Here is a 12351-nt window from a genome sequence, read left to right on the forward strand (position 1 = left end):
GTGAATTTATTTATTTTTAAATAAAAGATCAAAAGGATTAACAATGCAGATTAATTTTCACAGCCTTCTTTGATCATTTTTTACCAAGGGTGCCAATATTTTTGGCCATGACTATATACATACATATATATAGTATCTCACAGAAATGAGTACACCCCTCACATTTTTGTAAATATTTTATTATACCTTTTCATGTAACAACACTGAAGAAATGACACTTTGCTACAATGTAAAGTAGTGAGTGTACAGCTTATATAACAGTGTAAATTTGCTGTCCCCTCAAAATAACTCAACACACAGCCATTCATGTCTAAACCGCTGGTCACAAAAGTGAGTACAAGTGAAAATGTCCAAATTGGGTCAAATTAGCCAATTTACACTGTTATACAAGCTGTACACTCACTACTTTACATTGTAGCAAAGTGTCATTTCTTCAGTGTTGTTACATGAAAAGGTATAATAAAATATTTACAAAAATGTGAGGGGTGTACTCACTTCTGTGAGATACTGTGTGTGTGTATATATATATATATATATATATATATATATATATATATATATATACTGTATATACAGTTGTGCACAAAAGTTTACATATCCCTTGCAGAATATGGAGAATGTTAATCATTTTAACAAAATAAGAGGGATCATGAAATTGCATGTTATTTTTTATTTAATACTGCCCTGAATAAGCTATTTCACATAAAAGATCTTTATATATTTTCCACAAGACAAAATAATAACTGAATTTATAAACATGACCCCGTTCAAAAGCTTACATACCCTTGAATCTTAATACTGTGTGTCGTTTCCTGGATGTTCTCATACATAACTATTATATAAGGTGAAAATGTGTACTGATGCTCAAGAAGGCAACACAATGCATTAAGAGCTGGGGGGAACTTTTTGAATCAGATGATCAGGGTAAATTGTACTTGAAACATTCAAGTATTTATGTAGCTTCTTAAGTGCAGTACCAAATGAAAAAAAATATGTGCATTGTGTTGCCTTCTTGAGCATCAGTAAATGTTTTCACCTTTTGTAATAGCTGTGTATGAGTCGCTAAATTGCCCTCAGTGTGAAAAGATGGATCTCAAAATCATACAGTCACTATTGGAAAGGGTTCAAATATGCAGAAAATGTTGGTCAACCAAAGAATGTGCAGGAGCTGGAGGATTTTTCTGAAGAACAGCAGGCAGTTAAACTGCTCAGGACCAACAAGGAACTCATTAACAACTATCACAAAATATAAAAACAGTTGTGGATCATCGAGGAAATGACACATAGTATTAAGATTCAAGAGTATGTACATTTTTGAATGGGGTCATTTTTATAAATTAAGTTATTATTTTGCCTTGTGGTGTATATATAAACATCTGTTATGTAAAATAGCTTATTCAGGACAGTACTAAACAAAAAATAACATGCAATTTTCATGATCCCTCTAATTTTGTTTCAATTATTAACATTTTGCACATTCTGCAAGGGGTAGGTAAACTTTTGAGCACAACTGTGTGTGTGCATATATATATATATATATATATATATATATATATATATATGGTAACATTTTAGAACAGGGGACACTAATTCACTATTAACTACGACTTTTCCCTCAATAAAGTCCTAATTTGCTGCTTATTAATAGTTAGTAAGGTAGTTGTTAAATTTAGGTATTGGGTAGGATTAGGGATTTAGAATAAGGTCATGTAGAATAAGGCATTAATATGTGTTTAATTACTGTACTACTAATAAATATATGCAAGAATTATATTGTTTTTATCTCTTTTTTATAGGACCATAGAGACCAGCTCTGAGATGGCCGACTTCGACAGAGTCTGTGTCTATGTAGATAGTCATTTCAAGGCTGTTGACAGTTTCACGGTGAGTGATATGGCTGTTGCAGTATCTGGCAAGATGATTTCACTTGGCTCCTTAGTGATTTAGTTCAAAGGAAACACATCTAACTAATCTCTTAATGCGTTGACTCTTGCACCACCAGAGTTGTGGTTGGTTTGAATGTCCACTAGGTGGAGCTATACAACTATTTTGAATTCTGCCAGTACTCGCCTCACTCACCTTCCTGTTATTGTAGTGCTACTCTTATCTATAATCACAGCAGTGCTTCAAAGTTAAAGGAATAGTCCATCCACCTAAAATAAAAGCTTTTTTTTTCTTTTTTACAAAAGTGAATGAGGACAGGGGCTTTCAATGTCAAAACATTAAAAAAAACACAATAACAGTACTTATACAAGTTGTGCACTATATTGAAAGTCTTTTGAAGCCATGCAGTAGTTTTGTGTGAGTGACAGACTGCAGTTAAATTTGTTTTAAAATGTATTATTATTTTCCCCAGTGAGCTGTTAGCTGCTGCAATCAGATCATTGAATCAGTGAGATCAATGGGTCAGTCCAATTTGTGAACAGATCAAACTCATAATTTCACCACCCTTGAGCTGATTTGAACTGGTCAAAGTGCTACAACAGATCTCAAAATATTAAGTTATGCAAAATAAAGCATACACTGGGGTCTTAAAGTCTGTGAAAGACCACATTGAAATAAGGATTCAGAATCTAATTTAAATCTGCAAACAGAAATTCTAAAACAACAACAAAAACTTTCTAAAAAGTTAATATCATTTCTAAACAAAAATACAAAGACCTCTTGACTTGAGTAAGTCTATTCCTAGTCAGCTGCTGTCTAACAACAGTGACGGACCAAAGACATAGCCCTGCAGCACCCCTTTCATTACTCAAAGTAACTTAGTAAAATCTGTAAAACGAGAGAAGTTGCTGGTGTTTGGCAGGGTATTAACCCCCAGCCCACCCAGGTGAGAGGTGCAGGGTGTGTGTGTTTGTACACTATGTGTTAGGTCTGTACCTTGATGGACTGGGTTAATGTGCGGGAGTGGCCAGGCAGCAGACCGAGTCAATACGTTTAACTCCAGATTAAAACTATTGATTAGGTCCCTCTCATCTGAACATGATAAATAAACTTAAGGAACGTGTGTGAGTGAGCGAGTGTGTATTTGTTTTGTTGATGCAGGAGGGTTTGTGAGTTTTTCTGTATGTGGACCCTTTGCCAAACCTACTTCAGTTTTTGTTACCAAAAAATATAAATGTATGTAAAAATTTTGAAATGCCACACACAAATAATCTTTGTCAAACCAGATTTGGCTCTTCACATGAGCCTGTTTCAACGTGCCCACACACACACACACGTACACTAAAATAGAGATCAGCACACTCACAGCTTTACACCTATCTTCATCAATCAGGCCAGTGCAGCGTTTAATAAAAATTTATTGACTTAAAAGTGATTTTTTTATCTAAACACCATTTGTACGATGAGTGTGCCAGACGCTCTCTGCATTTACACACACACACACTCTCTTCCCAGTCAAGCGATGATTCACAACCCTCAGAAAACTAATTACAAATCAATACAGATGATGTGAGACAAATGAGAATGAAGATGGGTGTTAACACAGCCAGTGGCTATGTGTGTGTGTGTGTGTGTGTGTGTGTGTGTTAGAGAGTGCGTGAGTGAGTTCATGCAGTGCACTGACCTTCATTATAAAAAGTTGCAAAATTTTAGCAAGATTAGTTTATTTTATGCCATCACACAGTAATTTGTTTTGGCTATCAAAGAGACTCATTTTTCCCATGCCTCAGTGGTATTTCAAATATAGTAGATCCTTGTCAACAGCATTTAATGATACTTTACTGCAATACAATATATTGGCTTTTAGTTCTTTAGCCTCAAACTGTGGAAGAATCGAAATCTGGAAGTATGTAATTTGAAGTCAGTTGTCTTCGCTCATGAGCTAACAAAAAATATACACCACAGTTCTGTAGTTTAGGGTCAGTAAGATTTTTTAACATTTGAAAAAGTCTGTTTTCATTTGATCAAAAATGCAGTATTTTTCTATTTTAATATACTTCAAAATGTAATGTATTCTTTTGATGCAAAGCTGAATTTTCAGCATTATTACTCCATTCTTCAGTATCATCTTCAGAAAGTATTCTAATATGCTGATTTGCTGCTCAAAAAACATTTCTTATTATTGTCAATGTTGAAGAAAAGCATTTATTTGAAATAGAACTTTGATGACAACAACAACAATAATAATAATAATAATAATAAAAACTGTACTTCCCCCAAACTTTTGAACAGTGTTGTATAAATATTATGGATAATCCATTTTATGTTTTTAAAAGTCTTCCAAAAACAAAACAATGTAACTGGCAATATATCTATTATAATACAATTAAAATATTTAATTATTAAAAAAATGCTAAAAAATGTATGAATCATCCAAACTTTGACCTCTTGTTCAAAAAAAGTCAGAATCCAGTAATTTCCCAGTCTCATTCCCCGTCTCCCTCCCCAGTCACTTGGGTAGTGCTTGTGCCTGCTGTAATGTCCAGTCTCTCAAGACTGGTCATCTAGAAAGCACTGTCATATTAAAAAAGCATAATTTCTCTCACAAGATTTATATATTTCTCCTGGGATGGATATTTGTAAGAAAACATGGCTGTGTGTGTGTGTGTGTTTATGGTGTGCCGTGCTTCATGTCAAAACATCCCTCAACGGCAGGTCATTTTTCTCTGCCATGCACGGGGCTTGTGTTGGGCCAACAGCAGGGCTCTGTGTTTAATCCCTGTGTGATTGTTTTAATTTTCTGTCCGTATTGATCTCTGCGGGACTGGATTGATGTGCACTCACTGGAGCAAGCAGCTAGTACATTAAATCCATTCAGCGTGCTGTCAGAAAAGACGCGGGAAGTGTGTGTTTGTGCGTGAGGTTTGTGAGAATCGCACTGGTATATCTGGGTGTTTTTTGGGTACCAAAACTACAGGCAAGTCTGTGATGGGATAGTTCAGAAAGATTATTGACTGTGATAGTGTCTTGAAAGTCAGGGTTTAAAGAGTATGAAGTGTGCCCATCATCAACATTTTTCAAAATCAAAGCAGCTCTTTACATTAGCGATCTCTGTTGAGCCCTGCTTGTGCATGACTCAGTATCCAATCAGGACATTATTAAAGCTTCAATCAGAAGAACACATGAAATCATACATGATTGTTTGTTTGTTTGACTAATTGATTTATTTGTTTTTAGGCTCTGGGAAGCATGTATTTCATCCACAAGTCACTGAAAAATATCCAACAATATGACTTCAATTGTAAGTTTTTATATTAATATAAGGTATTATGGTTGATTTTCATTAAATCTATCAAGAACAAGTCCAGGTCATATTGTAAAATCAAAAGAAACAAATAAGGAATAATATGCGGTCTCAGCCTTGATCACCCTTTTGGGGATTATTTAGCAAAATGACTAGCTGAATATGAGTCATCCTGCTTATCACACGGATATTTAGCAAATAAATAAATAAATGGGCATGAAATAGTCAAAAATATATAGAATACAATCGTTCTAGAGTGGTCATGCATTGTAACTTGGATGAGCTGAGATTTCTTCAAAAGTATTTGAACACACTGAATGATGTGAATAGACAGAATTAGGTTTTTATAGAATTAGGAAATTATATTTTTATTTAAATAAATAAACCTATTTTTAGGACCATTAATATTGTGACAATATTTTCTTGACATATTTTAGTATTTTAACATGAAAAATTATGGTATATTTTCTAAATGTGATTAAAGTACTGTAGCACTGCCTTTAATTTATACTTATAAAAAAACGTAGTATTAAGTAACAGAAAATGACAGAATTACGGTCTATTGAGAATCATCATTGAAAATAATGTGAATGAAGAGTTTAAAGTAAAAACATTGGATGATTTACAGTAATTAGAATTCAAATGTTCAAAATTTAGGTTAATTCATATAATTTAAAAAACAATACTGGTTCTCAAAATTATTGACTATTATATATTACAGTATTAGTATTTATGTAAATGCTAAATCAATAGTTTGTTTGATGATTTGGTCATTTATATACAGGGAATTATGTTGTGAAATGGGTTAAATGGTCCAAGAATTTAACAATTATATTTATAATATTTTTTGTACAAAATCTGTACTTTTAAGATTTTTTAAAAATTTGTAATAAAGCTATTAATTTCAGTGAAATTCACACATAATCTCACAGGTCGAAAAACAATACATTAACTGCCATTAACAGAGAGATAAATTTCCACCCAACACAACACAAATAAATGTTCTCCTTCGACTCATTTGCTTAGAGTCTCTGATAGAACAGGATTTAACCTCATAAGCTTTTTTCACTAGCCTTCATCTGTTCTAGTCACAGCATCTCATGAATAAGCTCTCAAGAAGAGGACTAATAGAAGAGCCATTAAGATCAGCGGACCAATGAATTTGGTGTCCTATCAAATCAGTGTCTCATAGATCCTGTGCTCACAGCCTACAGCCGCGCGACAACTCCAACATTAGTATATTGATTTTACATTTGCATGCTTTTCTTACAATATGTCTTGTTTGTTTATTCCTCCTCCTTGTAGTGAAGGAGTTTAAAGCCGTCTCAGGCCATAACAAGTACATGGGCTCGCTGGAAGGAGTGCTTACCGTTGAAAAAGAGAAATTCCCTAAGAACTTTTGGCCTGATGTAAGTGTGTTGTGGCGGTGGCTTTTTAATTCTATCCACTTCAGAATCTCATGTGTCACACACTTCTGTTTTGAATACATTATTAGGGTTCATTTTGCTCGTACTTGTATTGCTTAAACGTACAATGCATACAGCATTTGTTGCATAAACCTTGAAACCCAGAGAAACACTGGAAGCAGAACGAATATGTTCCTCTGTACTATTCTTGAAAATTACAGTATTACTAAAATACAGTTATTTTCAATTCCAAAAAAGCACTGTTACTCATATGTGGTCTTTTAAACTATATGAATGCATCCTTAATTTTAATATGCATATGTGTGTGCATTTAATTACAGTTCAAGTGGTCCAGAAAAGGCTACATGAGGACACGATGGCTCATTCACAACCAGTATGTTTGCGCACACACACTTCACCATTGGAGTTGTCCCTTATAGTTTTCTTTACAGTCTATCGTGCATGTGTTTTTTGGCCTCAAACACATTGTGTTAGCTGTGTGTTAGTGGAATCGAGTGTCATCAGAAGTGCATTAATTGCAGACATGTGGCAGCAGTACAATAGAGCAGTGACTGAGTGATAAATGAATGGAGCCTGTGAACTCCATCCTATCAGCTAATGTCCTGCATCAGTCAGAGAGACTGACAGGATTGATAGACCCCCCCCCCCCAATATAATATGTCTTGCATTTATCTGTGTGTGTGTGTGTGTGTGTGTGTACAGGGGTTTTGACCTGGTGAATGTTCACCTGTTTCATGACGCCTCCAACCTCATAGCCTGCAACTCTAGTCCATCAGTGTATTCTGCAAACCGCAAGAAAGCGCTCCGATACGTCATCAACAGGTTTGTGCTTCTGAATTATTCACTTGAGTTATTCACATGAGTTTGTGTAAATTAATTCAAGAAATAAAAATAACAATGAATGCAAAGACAATATGAAATTAAAATTAAATAACTTGCATTAGTGCATGTTATATCCCTAATTCATTAATGCAGAACAAAAATGAAAATTTGCTGAAAATGTACTCACCCTCAAGCCATCCAAGATGTAGAAGACTTTTTTCGTCAGAACAGATTTTGAGAACTTAGATTACTTGCTCACCAATGGTTCCTCTGCAGTGAATGGGTGCCGTCAGAATGAGAGTCCAAACAGCTGTTAAAAACATCACAATAATTCACAAATAATCCACACGACTCCAGTCCATCAATTAACGTCTTGTGGGGTGAAAAACTGCATGTTTATAAGAAACAAGTCCAGTCATTAAGACATTTTAAGTTAAAGTCCATAATTCATAAAAACACTTCCTCCATTGGAAAAAGTCCTCTCACGTCAAAATCCACCAACATGTTTGTTTACAACTGTTTTGACTTGTAAATAATGCTTGATCTGTGTATATTTCTCACCTGATTCAGGCAAAACGACTGTTTCACTGGAGAAAGCAATATTTATAGATATAAGTATTTTAGCTGGAAGTGACAGTTTGAAGTTAAAAACATTAATGATGAATGTATTACAAACACACAGCTCATCAACACAGAGTCGTGTGGATTACTTGTAGATTATTGAGATGTTTTTATCAGTTGTTTGGACTCTCATTCTGACGGCACCCATTCACTGCAGAGGATCCATTGGTGAGCAAGTGATGTAATGCTACATTTCTCCAAATCTGTTCTGATGAAGAAACAAACTCATATACATCTTGTTTGGTCTGAGCAAAGTACATTTTAATAATATTAAAATAATATTACGCTATTATCATCACAAGCTGAATAGAATTGAGCTCTGGCCAACGTTATTTCCAGCTAAATATTTTCTTACACACAGAAATACATCACAGTAAAATGCTGTGTCATGTTATCTTTCAGCAGAAAAGACATGGAGTATAATATGGTTGGTGGTCCCATTTCTAACTCTTTCTCTTGTCTTGCAGGATATCAGACAGCAGCTACAGTCCTCTCCCCTTCTTCCTTTTTGGGGATTTCAATTTCCGTCTTGACACACTTAGTCTAGTACAGGTAGATCTGACTAATATATGATATATCTAACCACTGAACACATAAACACATAAATTATATAAAGATTCATATGTGTATTTCTTTGTGTACAGAACCTCTCCATGTCGGCTGATATCCAGACAGTAAAAAAAGACAGTAGCAACGAGGTAGAAAAAATCATTTGTGAGGAGAAAGACAATGACCACAAGGTGATTATTTATTTTCAAAGTAGTTCATTATATGTATTAAATGCATGTAAATGCATTTCTATGCATTTATTAATTCATTATATGATATGATGATTAATTAAGTAAATTAACTGCAAACTGTTTTTTTGTTGTTTTTTTTCTGAGAAAAGCAAATTTACAGGCTATTCACACAGTCCATTACTTGTTGGTGTTTATGTACACTGCCATTTTTTAATGAAAGAAATTAATACTGTTTTATATATATATAGTAAATTGACAGCCTTATTTTTATTTTGTCATTATGTTCTTACAGAGCCACCAGCAAATCTACCGTCACACTTGCTTTACTAAGACTTTGTAAACATAAATGTTAAAGGCTCTGACTTTGCGTCCAGGAGATGATTAATATTTTCTTTTTGTGTGCGCTCAGACATATCCAGTACACTGTCCAGCCAGATTTATGGTTTTTGGAGGGTTGATATTGACTTCTTGCCAGTCCAGAAAATGCGAGCTTGCATTTAGATCGCTCCTGCAGACGTGTGCTTCATTTTTTGTGCCAGCAAAGTTGGAGTTACTCTCCGTTCTTTGCTAGTTTTTATATGCCCTGCATTAACCTCTGTCCTTCTCTTTTCACCTCTTTGTCTTTCCTGTGTTTATTTTTTCTTTACTCTTGTTTTGTTCCGTTGCTTTCTCTTCCTTTCCTCATTCTTTCTTTCTGTCCTTTTTTTTAATCACTCCATCACTAGGTCCTCCTTCATATAGAGACCAAGTTATTTGCTTACTTGCACCAGGCCGCGTTCAGAGAAAATAACGGAAAAGAGGTCTGAATTTTGTTTTTTAAGAAATGAGACATAGCGTATAATCAGAAGAGTATATCATTAAGTCTGTGCTCATGTGTTTTTCTGTCTTTCAGCTGCTGAAGTACGATAAGGAGATCTCTGCATTCCATGACGTCATCACAGAGGAGGAGATCCACTTTCCTCCCAGGTGAGCATCTTGAAGAAGTCTTGTTAAACACTTGACAATATTCATTAGTGCAAAACATTCTGCATATAAAAATCAAAGCACAATATTGTCCTTTCTGCAAGATGGAAATGTATCATTTTAAACAACATTAACTAAACCTGAAAAAATGTATCACAGTTTCCACAAAAATATGAAGCAGCGCAACCATTTTCAACATTGATGATAATACGAAATGTGTCTTAAGCAGCAAATCAGGATATTAGAATGATTTCTGAAGAATCATGTGACACTGAAGACTGGAGTAATGATGCTGGAAATTCAGCTTCACATCACAGGATTAAATTACATTTTACAATATATTCAAATAGAAAACAGTTATTTTAAATAGTCATATTTATCTGTTACTTTTTTACTATATTGTTTGATCAAAAGAGACTTTCAGAAAAATGTCAAAACCTTTCCAACCCCAAACTTTGAAGCAGTGTGTCAGATTACAGAAGTCAAATATCTTTCAATAATGTATTGTAATTGTCATTCCAAAACAGTGTAATTTTCTTGTTTCGATGTTTTCAGTTATCCATACAGTGAAGACTACACTAAACCTACACAGTACATGAACACGCGATGCCCGGCATGGTGCGACCGCATCCTAATGTCCCACAGTGCCCTAGACATCATCCACCGGGTGAGTTTACATTTATTACTGGCATTGTGAGCTTAAATACGTTTTGTTACACCATAACTAAATCTTTTCTTAGCTATTACAGATCCAAGGGATTGGTTAAATGAATAACCAGTTGATTAATTGTTTGTTGTCTGTAGAGGCAGGAGGGTGAGTGTGGTGTTGTTTATAACACAGTGGGCTCCAACATCTGTATGGGAGACCACAAGGTGATCGAACATCCCATCTTTATCAACATGAATAAACAAATGACTATGAATGAATCTGTGAATTATACTAACTATTTGCCATATTAATGTTTATCTCTCCAGCCGGTTTTCCTGTGTTTTCCAATGAAGACAATTACACATTGACACACAATACTGGGAGAGTCAGAGGGTGAGGCATGTGATTGTACTGTTTTTGCTGGGGTTTTTTTAAAGAATGATCTCAAATGACAAAAATGTTTCTTATAATTATAAAACTATCAGATGTCTTGTTCTATATATATATATATATATATATATATACATACATACACACACACACACACACACACACACACACACACACACACACACACACACACACACACACACACACAGTATATATCAGTATGGACAATATAACAATAGTTTTAATGGCAAGAAATACAATAAAACAGTATTGGCATTAATTCAATTCTATTTTCATATATGTTTACATGAATTAGCTTAAAAATGTAAAAAAAAAAAAAAAAACATAAACACCAATAGAATTAACTTATGTAAAGGATCTATTTTTGTAATATTATTATGCATGGTGAGCAGCTTTAAAAAGTCTTGTTAAACACTTGACAATGTAGTACACAATATTTATAAATGACAATGTAGTACATAAAAATCAAAGCATAATATTGTTCTCCGCTTCTAAAAGGCCAAGATTTGCCATAAATATTAACCAGTAATATTAGCCATTAGTTTGGGGTCAGTAATTTTTATTCTGTAAGAGTACATTAAATTGCTCAAAAATGACAGAAAAGCCATTTCTTACATTTACATGTATTCAAACAGTTCTGTTTCAAATAAATGCTGTTCTTTTGAACATTTTATTCATTAAAGAATCCTGAAAAAATGTATCACTGTTTTCACATAAATATGAAACTGTTTTCTATTATCAACACAATTTCCTATTATCAACATTGATTACAGGAAATTATAAATTTTAGGTAATTCATGTAATTTTATGTTTTAATATTGATTAAGTCAACATATTTGTATCAGTATTTGTACTTTTTAAAATGTATTTTTCAAGCTGCAGGGCAAGTGAAATAATGAAGGCAAAAAGGTGATATATATATATATATATATATACTATATACTGTATATACATACAGCTATATATATATTTTAATGTAGCATGTTAAAAAGGTTCATGCCCACATTATTTGTCACACAAAGTACACATCTCCCATTACTGGATGTAGTCTCAGAAAGGCCGTCTGTCCGCTCAAGGGCTCTGTTCTGATCTTCCCCGAGGAGCCATTAGCAGCCCCTCGGCCCTCATTTCCTGTGACGCTGAGCTGAGATGAAGCACCTCAGTGCTGCGTGATTAAAGACGCGTCCCGCCGCTCGTCTCCTGATCTATGTCTGCTGGATTCTCTGTCTCTTAAGCCTACGCAAGCAATTCTGTAAAAGCAGCAGTGTTCATTAATTACAGATACACAGGACACAGATCTATCCTGCATCGTTGTCCTCTATTGGCATTTTTAGGGCAATGATTTTGTTTTGCTGCCAGTTTTATGTGTGTTCTATAGGTTACGTTTGTCTAGGGTTTAGATGGCTTTACTACTGCTGCTGGTCTGTCATTTAGTCTGCTATTGCTGTTCAAATAGACTTACATTGTAGACATTAGTATTCCTAGATACTTAAATCCGAGAATTGGGGTGTAAAAGAGTTAATAAGATTT

General features: G+C 34.3%; 1 protein-coding gene across 3 annotated transcripts in view; it reads left to right on the forward strand.

The window, feature by feature from the left end:
- The window catches only part of inpp5l (inositol polyphosphate-5-phosphatase L), a 38510-nt gene that overhangs the window by 22092 nt on the left and 4067 nt on the right, over nucleotides 1-12351 (forward strand). For 2 of the 3 annotated variants that reach the window (XM_058784081.1, XM_058784080.1), the window contains exons 4-15: nucleotides 1797-1884; nucleotides 5122-5185; nucleotides 6494-6597; nucleotides 6936-6988; nucleotides 7318-7437; nucleotides 8526-8610; nucleotides 8703-8798; nucleotides 9524-9598; nucleotides 9691-9764; nucleotides 10317-10428; nucleotides 10566-10634; nucleotides 10737-10803. In XM_058784081.1, the coding sequence (XP_058640064.1) occupies nucleotides 1797-1884; nucleotides 5122-5185; nucleotides 6494-6597; nucleotides 6936-6988; nucleotides 7318-7437; nucleotides 8526-8610; nucleotides 8703-8798; nucleotides 9524-9598; nucleotides 9691-9764; nucleotides 10317-10428; nucleotides 10566-10634; nucleotides 10737-10778 (982 nt within the window). In that variant the 3' untranslated portion in view covers nucleotides 10779-10803. The remainder of the gene's footprint in view (nucleotides 1-1796; nucleotides 1885-5121; nucleotides 5186-6493; nucleotides 6598-6935; nucleotides 6989-7317; nucleotides 7438-8525; nucleotides 8611-8702; nucleotides 8799-9523; nucleotides 9599-9690; nucleotides 9765-10316; nucleotides 10429-10565; nucleotides 10635-10736; nucleotides 10804-12351) is intronic. The other variant, XM_058784082.1, reaches the window with a different exon arrangement.

The sequence above is a fragment of the Onychostoma macrolepis genome, chromosome 08, assembly GCF_012432095.1.
Source record: "Onychostoma macrolepis isolate SWU-2019 chromosome 08, ASM1243209v1, whole genome shotgun sequence".
NCBI lineage: Eukaryota > Metazoa > Chordata > Actinopteri > Cypriniformes > Cyprinidae > Onychostoma > Onychostoma macrolepis.